This window comes from Uloborus diversus, chromosome 9 (genome assembly GCF_026930045.1).
Source record: "Uloborus diversus isolate 005 chromosome 9, Udiv.v.3.1, whole genome shotgun sequence".
NCBI classification, from domain to species: Eukaryota; Metazoa; Arthropoda; class Arachnida; order Araneae; family Uloboridae; genus Uloborus; species Uloborus diversus.
The window spans coordinates 118,102,617-118,130,222 of NC_072739.1; the positions used below are offsets into that span (position 1 = coordinate 118,102,617).

General features: G+C 34.1%; 1 protein-coding gene across 1 annotated transcript in view; it reads right to left on the reverse strand.

Annotated features, from left to right (window-relative positions):
- The window catches only part of LOC129230729 (uncharacterized), a 98,949-nt gene that overhangs the window by 12,365 nt on the left and 58,978 nt on the right, over positions 1–27,606 (reverse strand). The window contains exons 2-4 of the mRNA XM_054865148.1: positions 15,665–15,725; positions 9,981–10,177; positions 271–386 (exon numbers count right to left, since the gene is read on the reverse strand). Of these exons, the coding sequence (XP_054721123.1) occupies positions 271–386; positions 9,981–10,177; positions 15,665–15,725 (374 nt within the window). The remainder of the gene's footprint in view (positions 1–270; positions 387–9,980; positions 10,178–15,664; positions 15,726–27,606) is intronic.

Genomic DNA, 27,606 nt, shown 5'->3' on the forward strand with positions numbered 1-27,606 from the left:
ACATTAATGTAAAAAAATAAAATTCACAAAGAAGGGTAAGAAAGCAAAGAAACCCGAACTCAAATACTCAAAATAGTTTAATAATTTTAATTTAAATAAAACAATTTTTAAAACTGCGTAGAACAATCCGAGATTTCAGAAAAACAAAAATATAATAGTGCTGCCATCTATGAACTGTTATAGATACCAGTAAGTTGGATTTGGAAAATCTCTTAGATGGCAGCACTAGCTAAAGGAGAATTCAAAAAATTATAATGAAATCTGCATTACCTGGCATTTCTAAATCCAGCTTTTCCACAAGTGAGGAAGAAATATTTGTCTTCCGATAACTCTAACGTCGGATGAACTCTGACTGCTAAAGCTACAGTTACATCACCAGAACTTGGCTAGAAAAAGAAAAGTTCATTTAATCTTGAGCTGAGATTATAAACACTTAAAAAACATTAAAATATGCATGTAAATTATAGTGTTCACTTAAAACACATAAAATATGTACTAAAATTTTTTAAACATGCATTGTTATTTACATAAGAGAGATCACACCACTGAATAATAAATGATTGACCGTTCTTTTATAGAATTTTGTTATTAGTTTTTAAGGAGATAATTATGTATAACGGCTATCAGGGTCTAAGAGCGATTAATAGTTTACAGCAATGTGGCTTTTGGCATCAAAACAGATATTTTTCGCTTTCTAGTACTTCGCGTTAGTGCAGGATGTCTATGATTAACCTTGCTTTCAATTTTCCTAGCGGCGAAACTAGTGCTCAAAAAGGAACAAACTTTGTGCACAACATAACGAAAGGATGGGAATTAGTTTGAGCGAATCAAAAAAAAAAGTTTACAATGTTGGCGTTAGAGGGCGTTTTTAATGAAATACATTACTTCCCGATCACCGAACCTCAATCCATGTGACTTTTAGCTTTGGAAGCACTTGAAATATCTCGTAAATCTCGATAATCCTAGAACTATACTTGATTATGATGAACTACTACTACCTGATCTTAAATACAGCATATCACGACATGTTCGTAGTATTTCCTACAGCACACTGCGGTCAGCTGAAGACCATGCTGGTTCACGATTCTAGAATTTAGATGAAATTGATAGCCGTCATGTTGAACACGTTTTGATGTAAGAATTGTTTTAAAATCATAGTAAATTGAATAATAAATGTGCAACAAATAAAAAAATGCGCCCCCGGTGGCGATGTTTTTAACTATTTTGTTTACTCGCATAAACGCGAATTCCCATATCTCCATTATTTTATGCACAAAATTTCGTTAATTTTCGAGCAATAGTTTCAATGTTAGAAAACTAGGATAAGTAGGATCGTTTGATCATGGATACCTTGTAGTAGTTTGCACACCAGTGTACTTAAGTCTGTAGCATATGAAATAGCAAAAAAGTGTGGTTGCAACTTTACAGCACTTTCTTCCCTTATATTGTTCAAGGGGACGCCTGCAGGTCGGACCTACTGACCTAAAATTTATAAATCGCGTCCTAAAAGCAAAACAATTGTTTACACAGGAAATGATGCTCACTTTAATTAATCTTATTGAAATAAATCGCAATATATTCTTCAAGGTTTTCTGCAATCAGACATTAACTTTGGTTATTTAGCAACGTTTCTAAAGATGAAAATATCCTTTCAACTTTTGTAGACGTTAATAGGCAATATTTGAAACATTTAAATTCACCCAGAGCCTATTTTATTTTATGTGTTTATTTTTTATGAAAGGCTTGCTTCACGAGCATACTTTTACTATTTTAAATATATTTATAAGGGAAACTTCGAATGTTTTCCTTATAGATATATTTAAAATAGTAAAAGACAGTCCGAAAACTGTTCAGAAGTTATTCGAATTATAGCATTGCGCTTTGGCAATTCAAAAGTCTTGATCAATCATACCCATTAAATGGGTCCTTTGGGAAGAACAAGTATGCGTTTCTCTTTCTTCGTGCTAACCCCGAAAAAAAGTCAATAATTTGGCAGTGCTCATTGAATTTTAAATCTTTGCTGTTTCATGCATTTTTATATAATAAAGTCAAAAAGCAAAACATGCATTTCTACATGCGTTTTCTTGCAATCCAGTCTTTATCATAACCTAAAGAAGTGAATTCTCCAGAAGATACTGAAACTGCTGAATTACTGCACAAATTAGTATATCTAGTACACATGGCAATTCGATTTATTCTCGTTATTATATTTTAGTTGCCACTACTCATTTCTATAAAGAACATAATTTAAAATAATCTACAGGCGGAAATCAACGGGTGTTAGAACTGATGATCGTGCTGATTAGTCGGCAGCACTTATTTTTATGTGTGCAAATGAGAATGAAAAACACCTGTCTTTTAGCACGACATCTGAGAAGCCCAATCTGTTCGTTTTAATCTTACAATATGAATCCAAAATTTCCGCAGGAGAAACTTCACTTCAGTTTGGCTCAAAATTGAAAATTCAATATATTAACGAATTCTGCTATTGCACATTTGAGGAGGGGTTGATGTTCTATGGTCTTTGGAGGACTCCGTGGTTTTCCTCTCCGTGAGGGCCTTTACGGGTTTGGGAAAGAGGAGTGAAAAAAAAATCTATGTTAGCACCGGTTTGGGGTAGGGGAGGGGGAAAAATATATAATCGCACTATATACGCTGTAGAAACAGAGACTTAATTTCCTTTAAGCAAAAAAAAAAAATATTTTTTATTCTCATGACGCAACATTATCCTTTGAAACAAGACATTGATATTCCAACTTTCGACTGGTCCTGGTGTATTTCATTCAGTTTTAATTCAAAGGTACTGCACGCATATATACTTTTTTTTTGCCTGAAAAGTATTTTAATTGCTTAAATTTGACATGTTTAGGAATATTTTGTTTAAGTTTCACAGAACTGTCCAATGAAGCGATTTTAACTCTTTCTATTAGGACAAAGACTGTTTAGCTGTCTTTATAAATGCTTTGAAAAAAAAAAAAACTGTTTTTTTTTTTTTTTTGGAACCTAAATATCTATAAATAAAAGCAATGAAGATGCTGTTAGAATAAGAAAATCTTATAACGTAATTATACTTTTATTTACAACTAGAAAGTTGCCCTTCAAGGTATGAAGGGTGAAAATTGCTTCTCTTCTTCTACATTTCAACGAAGTAATTACCTATTTTTGTGATATTTTGATAGTTGAAATATTAACCCTAACTCCAGTGGATTGACCCTAAACTCCACTAGGTAGCGTTCATTGTTGACCATTCTTTCGTTTCTTTATTCCCCTGAAATGATACAGTCTTACCAAAAAAAAAAAAACATTTAAGTTACCGGATCGAGTTCAGCCTTGTCACAATAAAGTCTTTCCCGGCATGTTAAACAGTACCAAAACACATTATCAAATTATCATGCCGTGGAGCGAGTTTCATTGTTGTAACACGTGGGGTACTCGATCATCTGCTATTATTTATATGAGAACTTTTTTTATTTATTCTATTTTTATTTAATTTTATTTATTTATTTATTTTTTTTTTCATGATACAGTTTAATGTACTTTCACTTTTGTGACATTTGAGACGTTCAAAATTTAAAATCTATTATAATTAAACACATTGCGATTTCTTTCTTTTTTTCCCAGTAATGTGAAACAGCTAATGAAAAAGTACAAAACCCAAATATGGTGTTGTTTTATTTAGAAATGACTACACTAATCAAAATGTTGAATCATATTCCCGAAAACAAACTAAAACAACCCATCATGCCAAGTAACATTTATTTCAGAAGTTAAAACATGCCACTTAAACCTATGTGGGAAAACAATTTCTTAACTCGAGCTAAAAGCTCCGTAAGAATCAAATAAAAATCGTCAGCGAAAAGCTTAATTTTCTGAGAAAATTAACTATTCAGAAATATTAGCTAAAAAATTAAATTATTACTTTGTCATTTATTTTCCTTTGGTAAATAAAGAATAAAAGAACTTCGCCATTTTGGAAGAAAAAAAAGAATGTTCTGGCTCAAAACGACCCAAAATGCATTAATTTTCTTACTAGACAGCAGCAAATAATTTCTCATTATTTTAGATCAATATCTCAAAATTCTCACTATAATGCACCTTTCGATAAAATTTTGAAAATTATTCAATCAACACTAAACCACCATTGCAGACAACCAGGTCAACTCCAAACGCTTAAACCGGACGTGTTTCACATTTTAAATCTCACCCTACGGCTCTGCAAAGGGACGAAGTTCAAAAAACATGACACATTACAAGTTAATATGTTAAATTAAACCTACTTAATGAAGCAGTTCCCGTCTCACACTTCGTTCTTTAAAGTTAATGCACATTTTCAGCTGATGTAACAACGTCAATGGACTCCTCCTCTCAAACATTTTGACATTAGTGTTAAGTTCTTTCCTAAACTTCAACCTTTTCGACCTGGTGTCAGTTAATTATGCGTGAATTCACCTCCGCAACGCTAAGTAGCCCTTTATAATGTGTTGTCTTTGCGGATACGGTCAAGTGCACAAAAACTGGTTCTGCTTAATTTTTATTTTCTGATCTTCAGAGGATTTGATGCATTTGAAAGGCATTTCGAATACGTTTAAGCAGCTTTAGTTTTGCTTATGCCAAGACATCTTAGAAGACTTTTGGCATAGGAATTAATTAAGGAAAGAACACAGCTCCCCTAAGTTTGAGAAAGAAGGACAAAGTAATCGATCTTTCCTGGCGTGAATGACAAGGTTTTAAGAAAGTAATCAATCTTTTCATTGTTAGTAAATTCTAAAGGTGCATTTGATTTTTGTGAGGATGCAGGGGGAGGGACTATGTTCCCGAAGAGAGCGTCAATCTTGATTCCCAAAGGGCGTTAAAAAAAAAAATAATAATAATAAAGGAAAAGAAGGTGCACAGTTTTGAGGGTGCCCAAAAAAAAAGGTGCACTGGTTCAAGAGTGGGGGAAAAAAACGAGGGCACACAGAATTAGGGGCGTTAAAAAACGAAGGCGCACAGGTTCGAGGGCGTAAAAAAAGGAAGGCACACAGGTTTAAGATCACAAAAAAAAAGAAGAAAGGGAAAAAAAAAAACGCAGTTGCACAGGTTTGAAGGCACAAAATATACATATATATATACATAAATAAATAAAACGAAGGTGCAGATGTTTTGGGGCGCCCCCTCCCCCCCCACTCGAAAAAAAACGAAGGTTCACAGAAGACGTTCGAGGGTGCACAGGGGCGCATCGGCCAGCGGGACAATGATCCGGCGAGCCAGTCTGCTCCTGTGAGGAAGGAGGAGGAGAAAAAGGAGTCTGAGGGAAAGCTCATAAATAACTTGGAAGTCGCCAAATTGGCGAAAACATTTTCCACTGCTGAAATAGATGTTCTACTTTTGTTTCCCATACTTTTAATCTCACGTTTCAATGGAACTTTTCATGTTTGTTAATGATTTGTTTTAATTTATTTGTTAGATTGATTTATCTTTTGTTATTAGTTTCCACTTCATCCAGAATTTCTTTTTTTAAACAAAACAATAAAATCACTGCACTAAAAAGAAAGCTGTGTAAGAAAATATTATCATACTAAATACAACTACAATTCTTATTCATTGGCGTTTCTTTCTCTCTGCGCTATTGGTATTCCCAAGCGGTAGGCCACACTGTGTTACTAGTATTCTGAATTAGATATTTTTTATGCACTAAATTTTATATCGTAATAACATTTATTTTTATTTTATGTTGATTACTCTTACCATTATATGTACGATAAAAATCTGTTTGTCATAAATTAGGAAAGAAAATAATAAATTAAATTTGTAAAAACATTAATAAAATTTACAGCAAATTTTAAGCAAAAAATTTTCAATAAATAATTTATTTTTTATCCATAACAGTTCAATCCCCATATATATAATAGCCAACGATCAAGTAACGCTCTTGACGTCATCAACAATGAAATTCGAGCCATGGCATGATAATTTGATATGTTTAGGTAATATTTAAAATGCAGGGAAAGGCTTTATTGTGACGAGACTTAACTGGATCCGTTAACTTAACTGTTTACTGGTAAGAATATAATTTTAGGTACAACGAACGCTATCTAATAGAGTAAAGGGTCAATCCACTCGAATTAGGGTTAAAATGTCCACCATCAAAATATCACCAAACAGGCAATTGCTTCGTTCAAATGTAGAAGAAATTTTCACCCGTCATATGTTGACGGGCGATTTTCTAGTTAATTAATAGTTCAACATAAAATTAGAGAAATGAAGTCTCCTTTTTTTTGCCATAAAAACTATTTAGAACGGGGACAATGTCACCAACATCGACTAATGTTTCAGTAAAAACCTAAATCATTACTGAATTCACATAAGCAGATTTCAACAAATGCCGCTTGGCGACTCTCTTTCAAAACGAGAGAAAAATAACTTCATTACATTAACCTCATTGACATAGTTTATAATCTAGCGAGTTTCACTTTTTTTTCTTCTTATTTCGTGATGCTTTGCGAACTCAACTGATATATTTACACTTTGAAAAAATTGATATTTTTCTAATTCTCTTCAGTGCAACATATGATTAGCGTCCGACGCAAGTGTTTGTTGACGGATGTTACAAAAGAATAATAATAATCTTTACTAATAATAAAGCTGAAAGTCTGTGTCTGGATCTCTGGATGTCTGTTCGTAGCATCGGGGTGAGCACCTCGAAGCGATTTTTCGGAAATTTAAATTTTGCTCTTTTTTTATTCCAATTTTGAGCCCATTGTGCCGAATGAACTACAAAAACATGGACGACAAATTAACATAGCATATTGGTGAAAAATTCATCGTATATTATTTGTAAATATACAGGCGAACCAAATGACCTTTTAATTTTCTACTACGGACAAATCCGTGCGGTTACCGCTAGTAAATAAATAAAATACAAGTTAGTACTTCGAAATGCAAATTGTAATTGAGGCATTGAGTCATTAAGTGTCCGAATATGTACAGAAAGTTGTCAATTTACAAGAAAACAGAATGGTGCCTATTCCATACAATTGCAATGCATGGAGTTTATAAAATCTTGCATTGATAAAGGAAATTTATTAAAAAAACTATTTAAGATTTATGGGTTTTTTTTACTATATTTTGATCGTTATCTCATCAAGTGCCATGGGTGCCGTAGTTACGGCCGTGGTAGCCTGATCGGTAAGGCATCGGGCTCGTAGTTGGAGGGTTCCGGGTTCGATGCCAGCCGGGCGAAGAGCCTCCGTGTCCGCTGATGATGACTGGGGCACGTTAAATATGTCATGGACAAATCGCCCCCAAGTCCAATATCAAAACCTTTGGGGGAATCAATACCTTTGGGGGTGCTGAACCAGGAGTTATTCGGCTTCTGGTATGGATCAAAATTATCGAAATGCTGACAGATGGTGGCACATCAATCGTGTGCTGTCTGGAGCTAAATCTGACTTCCACCTAAATTTCAAAATCTGCCAAAAATATCTTAAGATCTTGAAAAAAAAAATAAAAATACTTTAAGCATACTAGACGATAACTGAATATACGGGCAAATCAAATGACCTTTTAATTTTCTACCACAGGCAAAGCCGTGAAGGCACCGCTAGTTTAAAATAAAGAAGTTTGTGAGCCTTATAGCCGTCATAACATATTTTCTTGCTAAAAAGTCTAAATTTCGTCTCTATGTAAAAATTCACATAAAACAAACACAGAAGCCGAGATTGTAAGCTCCAATGGTTCAAGCTTATTAAACCGTGATATCCAGATATATATGTAGACCAATCACAAAACACTGTTGTACGTCAGATTAGTCGAATATTTCAGATACAAAATCACAAATCAATGAATTGACATCCGTCAACAGAAGCATTTTTCCATCCCGCTGAGAGCCACCGCGGAAGTTAAGTCACGGGCAATTAATTAACCCAGCACTTGCCGCCGACAAGGCAAAGTTGAATCCTCTCAACTGCGACGTTTTCTCAACTTCCTGACCCGCACCAAGCTCATCTTCGTCGTTTTAAACCAAGCAAATTCATGCAAAGTAGGTTGGTGTAATATTTTAAGAGGTTAACTCCGATGACCTCGCGATATCTCCCGAACTGTGCCAAACACCCTTCTTATTGCAATCGGCATGGAAAGCTATAAAAACGTTTTTTCCTCAAAGTTCTTGCATTCTAAAAACGAAACGCGGATATATACATTTAGAAAAAGTAAATGATAATTTTAAGGCACGTCCACATTTGCCTTTTGACCCAACACTTGACTTAGAAATCTGATGTGTTTCCCCTGCTTAGCCGGTTTTTACATTTGGAAGGGCAGAAAGGTCAAATTCACAAGATTTCATTAATAGAAGTTTTATTTTGGAGTGTATAAAGAAATTGTACTTGATTATTTTGAGAAAGACAAAAAAATGACGGAAAACAGTTTTTCGTTTTAACTGAAATTGAATTTTAGGCGTTATTTTCGTCAAAAATCGTCAATACCTAACACGCATAATTGCAGTCCCAGTCCTTAAAGCAATCTATATGGCCATTCTCGCAAAAAAGAATGAATTTGACTATCGTATTGAAAAACCCCGTGCATCGAGAGGTAGATATATATCGGGCAATTCAAGTTCGGCTTGTAAAAAAACTTGATTATCATACATGATCCTTCAGACTTCAGATCCTTTAGACCTGTATACTGGACATGAACTTTAAACAGCAGCTAATTTATATACATAAATGGCTACTCCTGTATGTATGTCCGGGGTAAACTTCAAAACTACTGCACCAATTTCAACAATTTTTTTTACTGCAGATAGCTACATTATCAGGAAGCAATGTAGACTATAATTTATTTCTAAAAAACTTAGTTTAAAAAAGTTATGATGGAAAACAGTAAATTTCATGTAATTTCCCCATTAAATGACTAAATATAAAACTCATTGTTACCAAAATTCGTGGCCTTACAACAGCAATATTAATAGTTATCATAATGAAAATTTTGAATCAAGGCTTCTCCGGAGCAATCATGAATTTAAAATCATTTAACTATTCGGAAACTCTACTTTTTGCACACTTAGTTAAACATAGTAGAGAGGTTTTTTTTTTCTTTTTTTTTTGTGTGTGTACTATTTAATTAAATAAATGAAGCGCACGGTTTTTTTAGTCATCCTTGTTTTTGTTAGTTCATATTTTGGAAATTCTTCAAACTGTTATATGCTTAAGTCGTGCTTCCGTTTGTAACTGAATACTATTTTGTTCTTTATTTTTATTTCTATTTTACTTTTATGGGTAAGGAAGGAGCTCGATTTTTAATCACGTCAAAGTGGTGTGTTTTTAGTTCTTTCAGTTAAAACAGAATATAAAATGAAAGTAGCGATTGTTTCTCAACAATTATTACTGACCCAGGCAACGCATTTTTGCTAGTCATTTAATAATTGATAAAATCACTCGTTTTTGTTATTGTAGTTGACTCTTTAGATTGACAACAGTAACAAAGAGGGATTAGGGGATTAGGACTGGCTCATTTGTTTAACCATGGATTCTCGCCGCAAAGGCGAGATTTTTTAAACCAGATTTTTTAGCAATATATATTCTTTTATTGATCTGTTCAAATGCTTATACTTAGTATTATGTTATCTTATTTTTTAGAAAGCATTTTACAATGTAGTTTGGCCTCATAGTTTTTTTACTTCAAATATTTATTTCGAAAATGTATGTCCGGTATACTGGATATATTATAACAATTTTAATTTTTAACTTACAAACTTGAAATTATGTTTGTAAGATACTCTTTACCAGAGTATACTGTCAACGAAATGAAAATATTTGCGGTGAAGTATTTCATAATTGCGACAGAAAGGGTAAATTTTGTTTATAAAAAATTATATTATAAAAAAAATGTCTGAAGTGTCATATGAAGTTCGCAGTATAGTAATTTCTTATATTTTCATGGTCAGGAAAAGTTGGGATCCACTTCGTACTTTAGACAATGAAAATGGTTATGTTTTTTCTTACCTTTCTGACTTGAACGCCGCAGTACCTTGGATCGCTTTTGTCAGCATGTAAATCTAACGTGAGGGTTGTCGTTCGCCCTCCCCGCCCCTGGGCCACGCAGGGCCCCGTCCTGTGGTCTCTAGGATGTATGATGCCCCTAAAGGGCTGTTGCGTCGTGACATCGACGATCATTTGGCCACGCTCACATCGATGGGTCACTGAAAGAGAAGTTAAATGCTTATGAATATTCAAAAACGTATTACGAAGAACTTAAAATTTGTGTAAATGAAACAAAAGTCTTTAAAAAATCAAGGAAGTATTTATGAAATAGCGCAGGGGTTCCCAATTTTTTTCGATTCGCGTCACCCTTTGAAGAATTAGAATGTTTTCAAGGGGGGGGGGGCATCCCAGTCTATCCCTATTGTGTATCCTATGTGTGTATACTGAGCCGTGGTGGCCTGATCCGTAAGACATCGGACTCGTGACCGGAGGGTCTCGGGTTCGATCCTCGCTGGTCGAATATCTACCATCGTCATTAATGGTGACTGGGCGACGTTAAATATGCTCGTGGCCACAATGTCCTCCAAGTGAAACGATGCCTCTGAGGGTGCTAGACCCGAAAGTTTTCAGGGTCTGGTTCTAAATTATCGAACTGTCCGTAGAAGGTGCTGCCATCTATCGTGTTGTCTGAGCAAAATCGGACTTCCACCTAGAAATAAGCGCTCGATTAAAACGGAAACCTCACTGCCTTAAAATCGAGTAGCATTGCTACTCGGGATCGGGTTCCCGAGTGGCATAAGTATACACAACAATATGTACGTTTGTACGTATACTACTTATATATGTATGTATATTGACACCGGGAACACTTCACAGCATTCCAGGGTGCGCGGCACCCATTTGTAGAACCCTTGAAATAGAAGAAACAAAGTCCTCAAGAAAAAAATCTATACCAATATTATAAAGAGATAGGGCAGATTTTTGTGTGTTTATATGTTCGAGATAATCTCCGGAACCACTGCACCTATTTGAAAAATTCCTTCACTATATGAAAGGTGCTTTCTTACTGAGTGACATAGGCTATTATAATTCGAAAAAATCCGATAAATAGTTCTGTTATTATTCCAATTTAGGCCCAAAGTTCACATAAATTTCCGAATATGGAAGTGAAAAGCTACTTTCACATATTAATCTTTACTAATAATAAAGCAGTAAGTCTCTCTGTCTGTAGGATGTCTGTAGGATATCTGTAGGATGTCCGTAGGATGTCTGTGACGCGCATAGCGCTTAAACCGTTCGGCCGATTTTCATGAAATTTGGCACAAAGTTAGTATGTAGCATGGGGGTGTGCACCTCGAAGCGATTTTTCGAAAATTCGATGTGGTTCTTTTTTTATTCCAATTTTAAGAAAAAAAAAACTATCATAAATTACGAAATTATCATAACGTGGTATCGTAACATGGGCACAAGCCAATTGGCGAGATACGAAATTATCATAACGTGGAACTGTAACGTCGGTACAAGCCAATTGGCGAGAAAATTCACCATACATCATTTGTAAATATACAAGCGAACCAAAAGACCTTTAATTTTTCTATTACGGGCGAAGCCGTGCGAGTGCCACTAGTATTACATATTGTTGAAAAGAGTAGAATTTTCCGCGTTCTAAACAATTTGTTTCAATGTTCTAACTTAATTACGGTGAGAGTAATTTGCATTTTTAGCTTGAACTTTTTTAGGCTTAGCTGAAATTTAGACACTACTTTCTTCATTAAATCTATCAATAAAAAGTGAAGGAATTATCCCACAGTTTTCTTTTTCACACCATTGGAAAAAGCGACAATTTTTACTCCAAATCTCTCTCAACCTGTGGTCGAAAAATTTAGCTTCTATCTTCAAAGGAAAAAAAGTTACAAGCGTTTTTAAAGCAAATTCGAAAAAATGTCATTTTGATTCAGGTTGTCAACCATTTTATTTTCACGTTTCCACGGTTACGCTTTTTGAATCCATTGTTTCTTTCCTTATTTTACATTTCATTTCTTAAACTTAGTTCGTGTTTCTATGGTTACGTTTTTAAAATCCATCTTTCGTAATTTAATTTCTGAAAAGTATTTTAATATCTGTCGTCCTTATTTGGAAGGGTAATTTTGCATGGTGTTTTTTTTTCTTTTATATAAGCCTGATTGTTGAATCTATGTCACTTGACATAATTTCTGACGAAATATTTTAAATTGCAGTAAAAACCGCTTCACTCGCTAAATAGAGTTTTAAAGCAACTGTAAATCTAATTTAATGATTTGACGAAAAGTTTAAAATACCAAAGAAACTTTAGTCGGTTTAGGTTTTTTTTTTGAAAAGGTGTGTACCTTAGAGCAGGAATATAAATGGAGGGAGCAAGTCCAATCATTGGCTTAGTAAAAGCTGTGGCTACGACTCCAAGTCACGTGACTCAACAACGACGAATGGTTGACACGTTTTGCGTGAAACTAACGAAAAAAACTTGATTTCTTCCAATGCTTGGCTTTAAAATCTATCACGTGACTTGGGGGTCTTTGGTTCACCGTAAGAAAGTGTTCACTCCTTCCATTTTATCTTTTCTCAATGGTGTGTACGCATTTTATACAAAGAAAAATTATCATTTCACATCAGAGGGAGAGGGGGCGTCATTTTTTTTTTATTCAACGGACTTCCATTAAATTTTTAGCACGGGCATCGCTGTGCGGGTACTGCTAGTATTTACTAAATGCAAAATCAGGGTTCTAAATACCAGAATATTTACGAAAATGAAATATTATGAGTTAGAATAACAAGAATGAAAATTTATTAAGAAAAAAAATACAAATACTTATGAAAATGATAAATAAAAGCAGTCCTCCCCCCCCCCCCCCGACCCCCTTTCAAGAGAAGAATGCCAGAGAAAAAAATGAATAGGTACACAAATCCCAGCTGTAACTTTTATACTAGTCGATTATCTTATTTTTACAGTGAAACCGATATACCTTTTCAAATTTCAAACTGAATTTGAAACATATCATTATCAGCTCTTATATCATTTCATTAACATAATAAATCTAAATGTAATTTTGAGAAACTGGGCAGCTGTGAAGCACAAAGCAAGAAGAGAAAAGTTGTTCAGACATCGGATCCGGGATCGAACGATCGCGGGTTCGATTCCAGAGGTCGCATCTAGATTGTAGATGTGGTTATGACTGATGTTGCAATCGCTTGATGGCAATACAATTAGGGCAGGTTAGGGTAAGTATAACGACTGAGTAATTATGACCAAAATGATTTACAACTGACGGAAGTAAAAGTAAGATTCTGGTTTTTAAGTCAAAACCCAAAAAAATCAACAAAACCTCAAAACCTCGTCGTCCCATCAAATTCCAAAAGTTCCATTTAAATTTGAAAATTCCGCCAAAGAAACAAATTAGGCTTCAAAAAACAACTAAAGGCTCAAGAGATAATATGCCAAATAAATAAATAAATAACCCATTAAAGTACAATAAAAGTTCCATTAAAATGTAAAATAATCCATAAACTCCATTATTTATAGCATACCTCGACAAGAGACCGCGTTACAGAAACATTCATAATTACTGTATCTAAGGATTAAAAATGGCACACTTTTTAAAAATCTAAACTCTTTAAATATCTGCAGAATAAATTGAGATATATTTTCAAAACACGTGTGAGAGATCGAAATTTCGCCAATTTTTTGAATTATCATATACTTTTGGGTGACTTTATGACGAAGAGAGAGATTATAGACGAAAGTTTGCCTTTACTATAATCTCGTTGCATGTACAGCGTACCTTCTTGTGACTAAGTTTGTAAAAAATGGTAAATGTTTCAAAATCTTAGAAGTCTTTGACAAATTTTAAAGATTTTACGTCAAAAATAGGGCTGAGTTCGTAGTGAATTTTAACATAAAAATCAAAATTGAGCGGTTTTTACTGCACGGGAACTACTACAAAAACTGCTACAAAAACTTGTCGTAATCATTCAACGAAGTTAAAGTGGATGACGACGCCAGAAATGAGAAAATCACACGCTAGAAATAAACACCAGGCTTTGGTCGAAGTAAGATCAACAAGCAAGTTTTTTGATCACCCAAAAAACATTTGAAAGAGGTTAATGCATTATTGACATTACACTTCATTTACTATAGAAAGAAAACCAGTGACCGGGGTGAAATTTTATTATGGCCAATTGGGAATGCAATAAGTCAAGAGCAACATGGCTACCCAAAACATATTAAGTTCCTGAATCAATGAGCTGCAGTTGCCTATTTATGAGATGGTTAAAGAAGTGAGAATCACAAATACCCAATTACAGCAAAACATTGCGTTGAATGATTGGAATTGTTTCAAAAACGGCATCTATTTAAAGATGTTGAGAGCAAAAGTGTTCCTGAAGTAAATGCAAAAATTCCATCAACCACGATTACAAAAAAAAAAAAAAAACTGACCGTAAAGAATTTATCTATTCCAAACAACCAACATTGAATAAGGTAAGAAATTTCAATAAGAATTGTGGGTGAGATCTGTCTTTAAACTAAAGGGCTGTCTACAAATGAGGGAAGTCTACAAAAGGGATGAAAAAAGGACATTTTAAAGTACCTAGGAAGGCTTTTATAGAAATTTTTTGTCTATATCATGCTGTATAGCAACACCTACCAGGACTACTCTACTCCTGCCCCAAAACACAGAAGTTTTCCTATCATTTTTACTGTTTATCTCTATTTTTTAAATTTTGGCACTGGCACTCCTTTTTTCTCACTGCTAAAAATGGTGTCACTCTTAGAGGGGAGGGAGGTTTGTGAAATTGTGACATTTTGTGACAATGGGGAGGTACGGGATAACAAGAAGTGTGATATCACGCTTTTTTTTTTTTTTTTTTTTTTTAGGAATATGTTTATAAAAAGTAGCACGCACGACATGTGTTAAAGTGAGGGAAGAGTGTAGTTAAGTGTGACACTTTGTGGCGAGAGGGTACCAAAAATTAAAAAAAAAGGGTGACATCATTTACGGACAGTCTATAAAGCCATAATTTGACGCAGAAATGGGTGAGAAGGGAAGGTACAGAAATGTTGGTTTCATTAACCAGTTGATTAGCTGTTTGGTTGTTGTGTCCATGAAATGTCTACGAAGATGATACTGTGACAGCCTATACAGCATCTGGTACCTAGGGACAATTACTCACATAAAAGTTGTCTTCATTGGAGACAATCACTAATCAGTTGTATTGCAATCATCTGCTTGCAGTGTATCAATAAAAAGTTTGTTTTCAGCTATGCCACCCGTTTGAAAGTGATATCTGCTAATATGAGAGGACATCTGCTTCCGTCTTGGTTATCCACTACTCCTGATCGATGAGTCCATAACAAGTGTTGATGTCAGGCTAATATTTATCGTTGAGGCAATGTCCGCCATAGCATACCATTCGTTACGAGTCATATTGAACATAACATGAAGATTTCAGCTAATAAATTTCAAGCTATTTTCATCCTAAGTGCTCATTTCTTTCTCACGATGAGGGAAAGCTATTGGCATCAGGCTGAATTGTTTGGAAAGAAAGAAAAAGCCAGGAACTATTGTTAGCGCGTCAATTGTCCAGAGGCCATTTGTAACCCATTTATAGATCGCGTTGTCAGGTAAAATTGCTTCTAAATCACACAGACGTAACAATGGTGTTTCACTTACCTACTGGCGTGAATTCCTCTTCTTCTTCTTCATAGTTTAAGAGCTGTTGCTGACAGTGTACCTGAAATGCAAAGAAAGAACATGATATACTGCATGTTATTGCAGACGGAAAAAGAATAAATTGTATTTACAATTCATGTAAGATAAAACGAGCAAGCTCAGATAAAGCTAGAAAATTTTAAGGTTAACTTACAATAAAAATTTAAACAGAAACGTAAAACAAAAGATAAATTTAGAGTGATCCAAAAATAAATCAATATGAAAGGATAATATATCTAAACTGCGAAGAACAAACTCTTGCAAAAAAAAATGGAAGAAATTAAAATGTAAGTGATGAATAAAACGAAAGGCAACCGATCAAACTCCCTTTCATTCAGGGAGTTATCCGGGTTTATTTTCTTGGTTTTTATGGCTTCATGGTAAATCAAATAATTTCAGCAACTCTCCGAACTCTGAGATGTCCGATGAAATGGAGTTAGATAAATCATTGCTCCTTTCCTTCACATTTTTCAAATCTTAATTTACTTTTTGTTTTTCTTCAAATATATGTACAATAAGATTTTTATAGATGCATGTGTGTAGCGTGTGTGTATGTACGACAAAGCATATCGAAATGTGAATTTACCACTAAATTGCAAAACAGAAAAAATATTGAAATGCACAACCAAGGAAAATATTACAAATCTTATTTAAAATACAATTGTGAACATGCATGTGGTGCTTCGCGCCTTATCCCCCCCCCTCCCTTTTAATTAAATATATTTTTTTTTGCCGACACGTCCACAACAACAATTATTTACTAAATATGGTGAGACACCCCCCCCCCCCCCCGGGCAGGACCGTAGCCTGAAGTGAACACTACGCCGGGCATCACATTTCATACAAGGGCGCAAAAACGGAGATCATGACCCCTCCCCCCTTAGGTCGACGAAAGACAGGCTAAAACTACGTTTTGCAAATTTCAGTTTAAAGACATTTTTGGGAGAGAGTCTTAGACTTAGTGCCAGAGTAGTTAGGCTCCTCCCTTCCGATTTGTGTGCCTCACATTTTAATAATGAACGCCTACGAAACCAGACGTTTGATCTGCCTTTGAACTTTATGTTTAATTCTCAATATTTTAAATGGAGGAGAGAGTACCCGGAGTACCCGTCTACTGAGTGAAATCCCATAACATTCAAAAAATCTAATCCCACAGAATCCAAATTCTTAAGCTCTAGCTCCCTCCTATACTACTAATCTTTGTTTTCATTTTTTTTTCCTTTTTTTTTTTTTTTTGCAAATAATTTTTATTTATTTACTTATTTATATATAGATTTGACCCAAAAGAAAAATACATTACTGAACACCTCAGTACGGGTCAATATTTAATAAGTATGGGCATTGCCCGATCTAACCCTCCTCAGACTACAGCCAGAACTATATGAACTACAAAACTATTATCCTTTCCCAACTAAAAATTTACTCGAAACAAAAATTCAGAAGTAATTCTGAATTTAATTTTGACTTATCTTGAGTGAAAGTACTAATTTTCAAAAACTCAGAACAGTGCATTTTTCTTAAACGCGTTAACGTAAAATTTGTAAAGATTTTTTTTTAAAGAAATAAATTAAATATTTCAGCTTCTTTCCTACAAGTCAAATAATGGCTTTTAAGGCAAATTGAGCTAAAAGCTTCGTTAAGAGCATTCCATCAAAAAAAGATATCATTGAAAAAATATGAAAACTGAAAGAATTATCGTTTTTCCTCTTTTTAAGGTGAGAAACAAAGGGTGTCCGAAAAGTCCTTAACAAATTATAAAAATTCGTAGAAAAAACGCAAGTTGTAGTATGAACATGCATTTTGCGACATAACACTTCACAAGTTCAAAACCTTTTCGATAACATCGCAAAACACTGGGGGAAGGGGGATAGAAAGAAAAAAAGTCATTATGAGTGATCCCTGTATCGTAGCAGTAAGAAAAACAAACGTCAATGTGAGGTGTTTAATCATGTTATTAAACAGAAAGCAATACCTTTCATTTCCAGAATTCAATGTGTGTACCGTTTGTTGACATGGGATGAACTTGCGTACCGTTTAGATGTGGTTTGAGTAACAAACGGTGCACACATTGAACTCTGGTAATGAAAAGGTATTGCTTTCTGTTTCGTAAAATTATTAAACACCTCACATGACGTTTTTCTTACTGCGACAATACAGGAATTACTTATAATTACTTTTTTTACGAGGTCATAAAAAAAAATTCTTGAACCTGTGAAGTATTATGGCGCAAACTGCATCTTCGTACGACAATTTGTTCTTTTTCTATGAATTGTTAAACTGTGTAAAGGACTTTTCGGACACTCTGTATATGCGTCGATTTGAGATCATCCTCAGTAGTTGATTACTTTCTTTTTTATGATGTCATTAAAAAAATATTCTTGATCCTGCGAAGTATTATAGCTCAAACTGCATCTTCGTACGACATTTTATTGTTTTTCTACGAATTGTTAAACTGTGTAAGAATAGTTTTCGGATACCCTGTGTATGCGTCAGTTCGAGATCATCCTCAATAGTTAAAGTTCTTGAAACATCCATACAGATAGCAAAACCAATCCTTTTTTTACAGACCGAAGTCTTCATCGTAAATACTGCACAAGAATTCCACTACGCATCATTAAGTTTTATGAAATTCCCTCAAAGGACAATGCACAGAAGAAGCAATTAAGGACTCTGGCTTTCGCATTTGGAGTCGTATTGTTCTTACCATTGCAAAGCTCTCAAAAGCACAAACCTTACCTTGAAGTCTTCGCGCAAGGCCAGAGTATAAAAATTAATCAACAAAAGATATTTTCTGCTAAAAAGAAAAAGGAAATCGGGGTCGAATCCTGTCCCAGATTTTTCTCACCCTTCGGATACTTAAGCGTGCCAAGCACCTTTCGTTAAGTTAAGTAGCACCCTGTCTGTACTCTGGAAATGTGGCCTACATTTTTCTTTCCACTCTTTTCTTGTCATTTATTTTACACAAATCTTTTGCGAAGACTCCCACGCATACGTATGATGACAAAACAATAGCGTAATGGCAAAGGATTGAAGTAGATTTTGAATCTGTGATGTTATTTTGAATGTAATAATGTGCCGCACGTTTGTAGATAACTCAAAAAAAAAAAAAGTAAAAGTTAGATAGAGGTAAAGTAAAATACAGATTCAGAAGGGATAACTTTGGATTATGTTCAGAAAAAAGCATATTTTCAAACAAATATTGAGTGATAGATGACCCGATGATGAGTAACAATTACTTTTGGCATTGCGTGAGTTTGATTCAATAATAAATTTTTACCGTAAATTTTCCTTGGGAGAAGTTTTTATGTATTTGAGCATTGTAGTATTAAGTATTCATATATTTAAGTATATGACATTTAAGTATATTATGTATTTTAGTATTGAGTTTTATGTATTTCAATACTAACTTAGCGGTCAAGCTTTTATAACAATTTCTATCTAAGTAAAATTTTAAAAAATATGGCGACAGCTAAAAATATTTTGAGAGCTTTATTAATCACAAGCACTCACAAGAGGGGGAAAGAGTCGATTGCGCCCTTCTGGAAATGTTTTTAAAGAAGTACGTCTAAAAATAAAAAATTAGATGATCACTAAAATGTAAATATTATTCAACCGTTTATATAAATATTCCAAACACATGTTTACTTTTAACCAAGAAAACTCTCACCAGATCCACTCCTCTTTTACATATAGAAATAAAAAGAATTGGTTCAGTACCAACGCCATTTGGATATGTAAGATATTTCCTGCCGATGAAGATGTTACCGTGAAAAACTAAAATTTGAGAATGTCAACTTCACCTGGGGGTAAACATTTGGCCTTTCTCCGATGTCTTTAGTGCGTGAATAATGATATTCCTCGCTTAAGGTCGACATTTAGCAGATTTCGGATTTTCATAGTCTAATTCGGTTGAATGTGGTTATTGTACACTACTGTAACGTAATTTATCTCGTGTCATACTTCTTACACACTAAAGTTTCTGAAACAATTATCCAATGCGAGCGAAAGCTTTAAGGTTAATTATCATTTTAACCTTGCAGTTTCACAAACAGGATCAGAATAAGTTCCACCAGGTTTTTGAAGTAGGAGCGTTTCAAGTTAGCTGTAACATTAACATCGTAGTTAGTGAGTCGACATGCGGTCCAATTTTACACCGGGTAAAGGTTTTTGGATTAGAAAAGAATTTAAAGCACGATGACAGAATTGAAACAAACAGCTACATACTGCTGTAATCTTAACCCAAAATCTGAATGATCCCTCCCGCCTCTTCCTCTTTTTTTTTTCAATTTGTTTCCTTCTTCCTTTACTGACGTTGTTTTACCAGAACTATAACACTTTTACAGTTTCATTGCTATTAATTCGTAACCAATCTATCCAAATAAGGTTTGGACCTTTTCCAAAATCTAGATTGTCTTCAGCATACCAATATGCGGTTTTTTTCCGATCAAGTGGGTCTTTTCATTGATATAACTACTACTATTGAAAACAAAACATATTCAGGTTTTGAATTAACAATTTTTTGTGAAAAGAATATTTTGAATTTAAAATTTTAATTGGAACAAAGAACCAAAACTATCTACAAAATAATGATTAAATTTTAAACAAATCAAACCAATAATACAAAAAATATAAAAATTAGCAGTAAACGAATAAACAGCAAAATTCATTTCAAAGTAATATTTAATCTTTTGATTCTAGTACATTTTTTTTAATTAATACTTTGTGTAACGCGAAACTATTGTTTAAATTTTTACATAAATGCTTTATGAAATGGTAAGAAACAAAAACACACCCTAACTTTTATAATGCTGTGGGCAAATGAAGAGCAGTAACTGCAAATTTTTCTTTTCATTTTTTTCATCTATTGTACGTTAGTTTTATTATACAAGCTTAATTATTTTATTTTCAATGAAAAAAAGCGTTTAATTCCAACATTCCCTATTGTTAATATTGAATCCGAAGCACGTTTCTTCAAATATTTCGAGAACTCAAGTCTGCAGATACTGCCATTTATCTGCACACTGTAGATAAAGCCCCTAATGTTTTCTTTGCTCAAGGCCCCTCGAATTGAGAACGGCTCCCTGCTAAAGAAGATATCAGTTTTCTCCCTACCCCTTTACAAATGTCAATACTCAGCAAGCGGATTCTGTAAAAGTTGTTTCTCTACCAGCGCAATGTAAACGCCGAGAAAACAATCTGCTCGTTACACCAGAGGTTCTCAAACTTTTTCGACTCGCGGCACCATCTCTATTATACAAGGTAAGTGCACCAAATAAGACCACGCTGTGGTTCATAAGCTATTATGTCGCTCATTTAAAACTGAATTGGCTCCAACTTTTCTATGCTCACCAAGTGACTCATAAAAACTAAGAAAAAAATTTAACAAGTGAAAATTTAAGTTTTATTAATGTTTCTCAGCAGTTTTAACAAGGAAAAACGGTTTCGTTTGGTTAGGAACATAACTTAGACTTCAAGAATAACAAATAACTTTTTTCATACTAGTAACCTACAGTGATCTATGCAGGGACGAAACTTGCCTTAAAATAAGGCAGTTTTGACATCATTCTTTGCAATAACTTTTGCTACATGGTTTCTGTTGCCTAGTCATTAGAAACTGTTTGTTGATAACATTTTGTCATTAGTTAATGTTTCTGATGACGATGAAGCCACGATCTTGCAAAGTTTTACTGCGCTACACCAATGAGGGGGATGACCTTATTGGTGTATATGATCTTATTTTACACTCACCTTAAAACTATATTGATACCATCGACTCTTCGCGGCACCCCTCGTCTCCCCCTACGGTACCCCCAGGGTAGCGCAGTACCCTGTTTGAGAACCTATGTTTTACACTAAAGGGGCATTCTTTAATTACGTAAGGGTGGTTTTGGCAATTTTTGACCCCCCCCCCCCCCCTCCTAAGTCTCCCATGTAAGGGTGCGTAAGATTTTTCATACCCCTCCCCCTGTTCTTACGTAAGATTCCATTTCGTTTTTCAAAATAATAAAATGTAGCTAGAAAAGGATCAGTTACACTAAAACTCCCAGTTTGACGTAAAAAAGATTTTAGCAACAGATAAGTTATAACTATTGTATTGCTCTCGCTAACATCGTGGTTGGTCCGCGTAATCTAAGTACTTTAAATACTGTTATACGCAACGCAATTAAATGCGCCGCGCGTAACATAGACATCTCAATACAGTTCTTTGTCTAATGCATACGAATCTTACATCACTGGAATCGATATTATATTCACTACTATTAATGTTTTAAAACCTTTTTGTGTAAAGATATATTTACTAAAAAGTTGAAATCTAGACTGAATGTGTTTTCGACTTTATTTATTTATTTATTTTATTTTATTTTTTATTTTTTTTTTTTTTTTTGTGCGTGTATGATGCGATCTTAATTTAAAATAAAACGTGCCATACATAGTGCGATTCTTTTATTACATTTTACACTGTTCATACTTTGTGAAACAATTGAAAAAAAGCTCATCCTAATAAGTTTTTTTATTTTCTAGGCGCAAATGAAATAATGATCCCTGCAATAGACCCCATGATTTCTAATATAAAATACCGACTGAAAAATATGACGTAGAATGAGTTTGACTCCTCTCCCCCCCCCCCCCAAAGTAAGGGTATGTAGAGATCCCCCCCTCGAGACCCTTACGTAATTAATGAATGGCCCCCTAAGGTGTAAAAAGAGAAAATAAAAACAAAGTACAAAATAAAAGTTTTTTTTTTTTTTTTAATTTTTAATTAAAGATATTCAAGTAATTTCTCTAGTGTTAGTATTGAATCCAAAACGCGTTTCTTCAAATGTCACGAAACCTCATTTGAACAGATACTGCCGTTTACCTACCTACGGCAGCATGAGTCTTGTTGTCGCATAGTACGACCTCCCCCCCCCCCCCCACGCCGCACACACACACACGAGATCAACTGCTGCATTAAATCAAACAAGAATTAGTAAGCCGTAATTTCAGAAGATGTCGACTGCAGAAAAACATTTCTGAACTAGGAAATTCTGGCATGAGTAATTCGAAGCGGAATTAATGAATGCGAAGTAACTTTCGAAGTTTATAAGTAACATTCTTTAATGTTATTCCAAGAAAGGAAGCTGTCAAATCAGTTCAACAACACTGGAAAAGTTGACTTAAAGCTTAAGAACCAGCTTTTTTTATTACAAACAATTAGTATTTTCAGGCTGGCATCAGATTGTGATTGTTACCAGGAAACCGTTGCGGCTAGTGAGTAATTACAACATAGTCGCCCTTGAAAATAACACATCATTAATATTTCATTCTTGAAAAATAACAGCTTGAAATATTTTCTTTCGTTTCTAATAAGGCAATTAGAAAAGGAAAAGGTAAAAAGACGCGGAAATATTTCTCAATAGCGCGTAAATTGAAAACCTTTGTTTAAAGATTGCTTGCATTCTTAATGTAGGAATGAAATATGTTCAACTGTTTGAATAACGAATTAAAAAAGCATATGAGTTCATTCAAATATATACGTTTCTCTCCTCGTATGAGTATTGCTTTTTGCTGTACTTTTATACATTAGCTGAAATTATCCTATTATTATTTTTTTTTCCAAAATGCTTACAGTTACGAATGCATCTATATAAGAGTTTTTAAATCGTACGATACAAACGAAATATTTATGTTCTAATCTAATTTGCGATACTAACAATTAAAGATTTTTATTAATAGGACGTTACAATGATTCCTCCAATGTCCATGCGTCATCCTCATAAAAAGGGTACAAATTATGTCCGATATCTTTGATCTTTTTAAAATCAATTTTAATAATTACCACAATCAACTATAATTTTTTGATTTTTTTCGCAATTTAAATGTGTAGATTAAGTAACAATGGTTTTTACATAGTCAATGTTTAAACGGCTTAATTTTTTTTTTTTTTTTTTTTTTTTGTACGAGGAAAAGAATAAAAGTGGCAAAGCTTATCCAACCAGTCTATTACTTCCAAACACCCTCTTTGATTAGTTTCGCTCTTTCTCGCTGATTCAAAAAAATCTCTTGTTTTGACACAAACTGTTTTCTTTTTAAAACCCTTCATTTAGTTAATCCTCTCATTCAAAGAGGCAACTTGCTCTCATTCTGATAAGTTTTTTCTCCCTTTCATTCAGTAAATCTCGCTCTCTCTCTCTCCCTCTCCAATCATCTCAGTTTCATCCACGTTTTTCTCTTTGTTTTATTCCGATAAGAATCCTTATTAATCTGATTATGCATTGATATGAGTGTTGTCATTCTTATTCCAGTCGCTCTTGACTTATTACTCTTTTTGAATCTGACAAGGCTTTCATCTTAATCATTCTTTCTCTATCATCATTAGCAGAGCAGGACTTCATTTACATGTGAGCTCACGGGAGCCAAGCTCCTGCACTTCTCTCAAACTTAGCCGAATTTTGCATATTTGGCGAGAATTTATAGTATTTACGAGTGAAAATAAGATCTGGTGAAGACTACAGGGCCTTCTTCGGTCAGAAATTAAGCAATAGCTTGGATTGTAGGTAAATACATATGAGGCAGTGAGAAGCAAAGGAATGCAAGTGCCAAAATTAAAAATAGTAGGAGAACCTCTCCTCTGTTTTAGGACAAGGTACTAGTAGCCCTGGTAGGTGCTGCTATACAGCATGATTTAGAAAAAAATTAAATAAAAGCCTGCTAAGGATCTGAATTTTAAACGCGTTTTACTCGAAACTTTAAAAACTCCACTTTCATTCCTTTGCTTCTCACTGCCTCATATCGTCGCCTCAGAGCAACAGTAAGATATCCTACTGTTATTCTTGGGGTTAGAAGTCTTACTGTGTCTCTAAGGCGACGATATGTAGAAACATATTTTTGCTTGTTTTGACATTACATAAAGACGACTTTTTTTTTTTCAGCACTAATGCATTTTCCTGCGCGTTTCAGTTACAGGTTTTATGTTTAAAAAACGTAATTGAAAAAAAAAACCTTTTTTATACATCAAAATCAGAAGACAGGGTGTTTTCTCAGTTACAAAGCCGTAAAGAGCTATCTTTTAGAACAGTTTCTCGAATTTTCATTTATAACTATTCCTAAATCAGTAAAATCGTGCTCATGAGGAGTTCGATTTTCTATCACGGAAAGTTTTTGACTAAAAATAGACATATAATCTATTTGCAAAAATCGTCAATATTAAAATATTTTAGAGCTTCAGACTCATATACATTTAGGCAATTTTTAAACAATGTGCAATTCGAGTATCGAACATCACACATTTCTGACCATGAATATGCTTATTGCATTTAAATTTCTGATCTTTTAAAGCGCTTATTTGAAAAACATTAAACGCTGCTAAACATTCCTGACTTTTTTCGTTTTTCGATAACTAGGGAATAAACTCATGGGCGAAGATTTTTTTTTTTTTTTTTCATTCTTTCGGCCTTGGGGGAGAGGAAAAAAAACGAATTTTTATTCGCTTTTTCACTAAAATAGCTTTTTTTTGCAATTGAATGCAAAATAGTCGCGCACATTTTGGCAAAAACAGTCGCTCTTGTTTCAAAATAGTAACATTTTAGTCGCCAGTCGCAGTTCTTAACAGAATACTAAAAACATGTTTTGTGCTTTACTTCAACTTAAAGATCTTCGCCTCTAAAAAACAAAAACACTCGCTAGATATCTAGTTACTCGATTAACCGGGATTACGAACAAATTTTACTCGAAATCCGTCGTATTACGTCCTACTATATAATTTACATAATACTAACTTCACACGCATGCTTGACTCAAAAGGAAAACAGTTTCACGTTTGTTTTTCTATCCTGAGAACCGACAAGGTAGTTAAATGGAATCCACTTTACATCAGCCTTGGCACCATTTTTATGCGGTCAAAGAGAAGGTGGATTTCACTACCCAAGGCATATAATGTAGAGTAATGAAATGGGAGGAGAGATCGTAGTGTCAAATTAAAGAAGTTGTTTCTTCCTTACCTGTGAATGAATTGGAATGTTATCACCTAGCTTGTTTCGTCTTAGCACCAACTGTGCTCAGTTACTATAATTAAGTCGAAAACTAATTTAAATCTACGCATTTTTATCAGTCTACTTATGCTTTATGAATAGTTTTAAAGGTGAATGTTAGTTTCGTAAAGTTAAACTGGGGAAAAAATTTAATAAGTTGTTTAACAAGTAACTTCCTCTATTAAACTGAAATAATTGAGTTTCCGCCGGTAGTATGTAGTGTGGCTTTCATGAGTTGAGACTTGACCTTGGCAATGTTTACTTTTTGGGGGGGAGTTCAGGGGGGAAAAGACATGTTATTGGCACGGATTTGAGTTGCCTTGCTTTCATAAAACTACTACGAAAGTCTATCAACTCAGCACCGCTTCCCTATTACCTCAAGAAGATTTATCGAATTCAACCCTAAGCTTATCTAAGTCACACTAAACATTGCCAAATCTAACCTTGTTAGAAAAAAAAATAAGATTACCATACTTTCGTTTCGAAACTACGAGAAATATCTTCTTCAATGCCACAAACTGGAGTTATGTGACAGAAATCGTAATATTACAGTTATTTCATTCACATAGTTTTAAATTCTTACACTATACTACCTCAAAAACATTTATGTATTTTTTTTTTTTTAATTTTGGTTTGTTATTGCCCTTTATATGATCCACATAGTAAAATGTAAAACAAATTAATCTTTTTCATGCCTTTGAAAATGAAATTACTGAAACCTAACACTCGAAATTGTTACTCAATATAAAAATTAAGACATTTTAAGAAATAGCAGAAAACTTCGATAATTTTTGATTTAAAATGATACATTAAATTTTTAATGTTATGTGTAGTGTAGTTATTAAAAAAAACTCAAAACATTTATGGTTTTACTTTAGGTTTTCGGTAGTTACAACGAAAAGTCTTGAAGCTACTCATCACATAAACGATTAACCAGAGGACATGCAGAAAATTTTCCAGTTCTTTGCTTTTTGGAATTGTTTAGTTACTGTATTAGTTAGTTACTGTTGCTAAAAAAAAAAAAAAAAAAAAAAAAAAAAAAAAAAACTTTTTTGACTTCATTTAAAAAAAAAAAAATACGTTTTGCCCATTCACTGATTGAACTACCTACTTCATCACAACATATTTGTGAAGCATATTTAACCCTTTAATTTTCACCACACTGCTGTAGCAATTCGCAACTCCAGGGCTTGAGTACGCTACCTGGCGGTGATTATTAATGATACCGAAAAAGGTAAAACATTCCACTCCACGTGTTTTCTTTGGGATAAATTTCAAGTTTCCAACAGTTTTTGGTGTAATTTAATTTCAGAAGAATGGAAAAGAAAGCTTTGCACAAACACGATAAAAAAATTACTGTCATTCACAAAGTGTCAAAGCAAGTTATAAGTTACGGCATTTGTTTGTTTTACCTTTTTCATCCGCCATTATTGACTGCGCGCACCCTGTAGTTTATTGGAGTTGCGAATTGCTATAAGGCCGTGATGACTAGTTGAATTTTGCGTTTTAAATTAAAATTCACAAAGCTCACGTTGCCAAAAAAAAACATATTCGACAATAAAAAGGCTAAGCCGACAGATTGAATTGTATCAATGGGCAGTGGTTTCCAGGAAGAATAAGAGCAATAAGGATATACAAAGCAACTCGAACGGGATTCCATAAGATTTCAACTTTGCTTAAATTCAACAAAAGACATCACGTGTCAGTCTGTATAAAATCCTAGGACAACATTACTAAATGAAAGAAAACGGGCGTCCGAATAATTTTCAAACTAAATGCTATTTAAGTTCCTTTCGTTCGCAACCCTTTATCAACACAAATATACCCCCTCCCCCCCCCCCCCGCCTTTTTTCTTGTCAAATGAACGAAATAAATATGTTAAACAGAATTTTC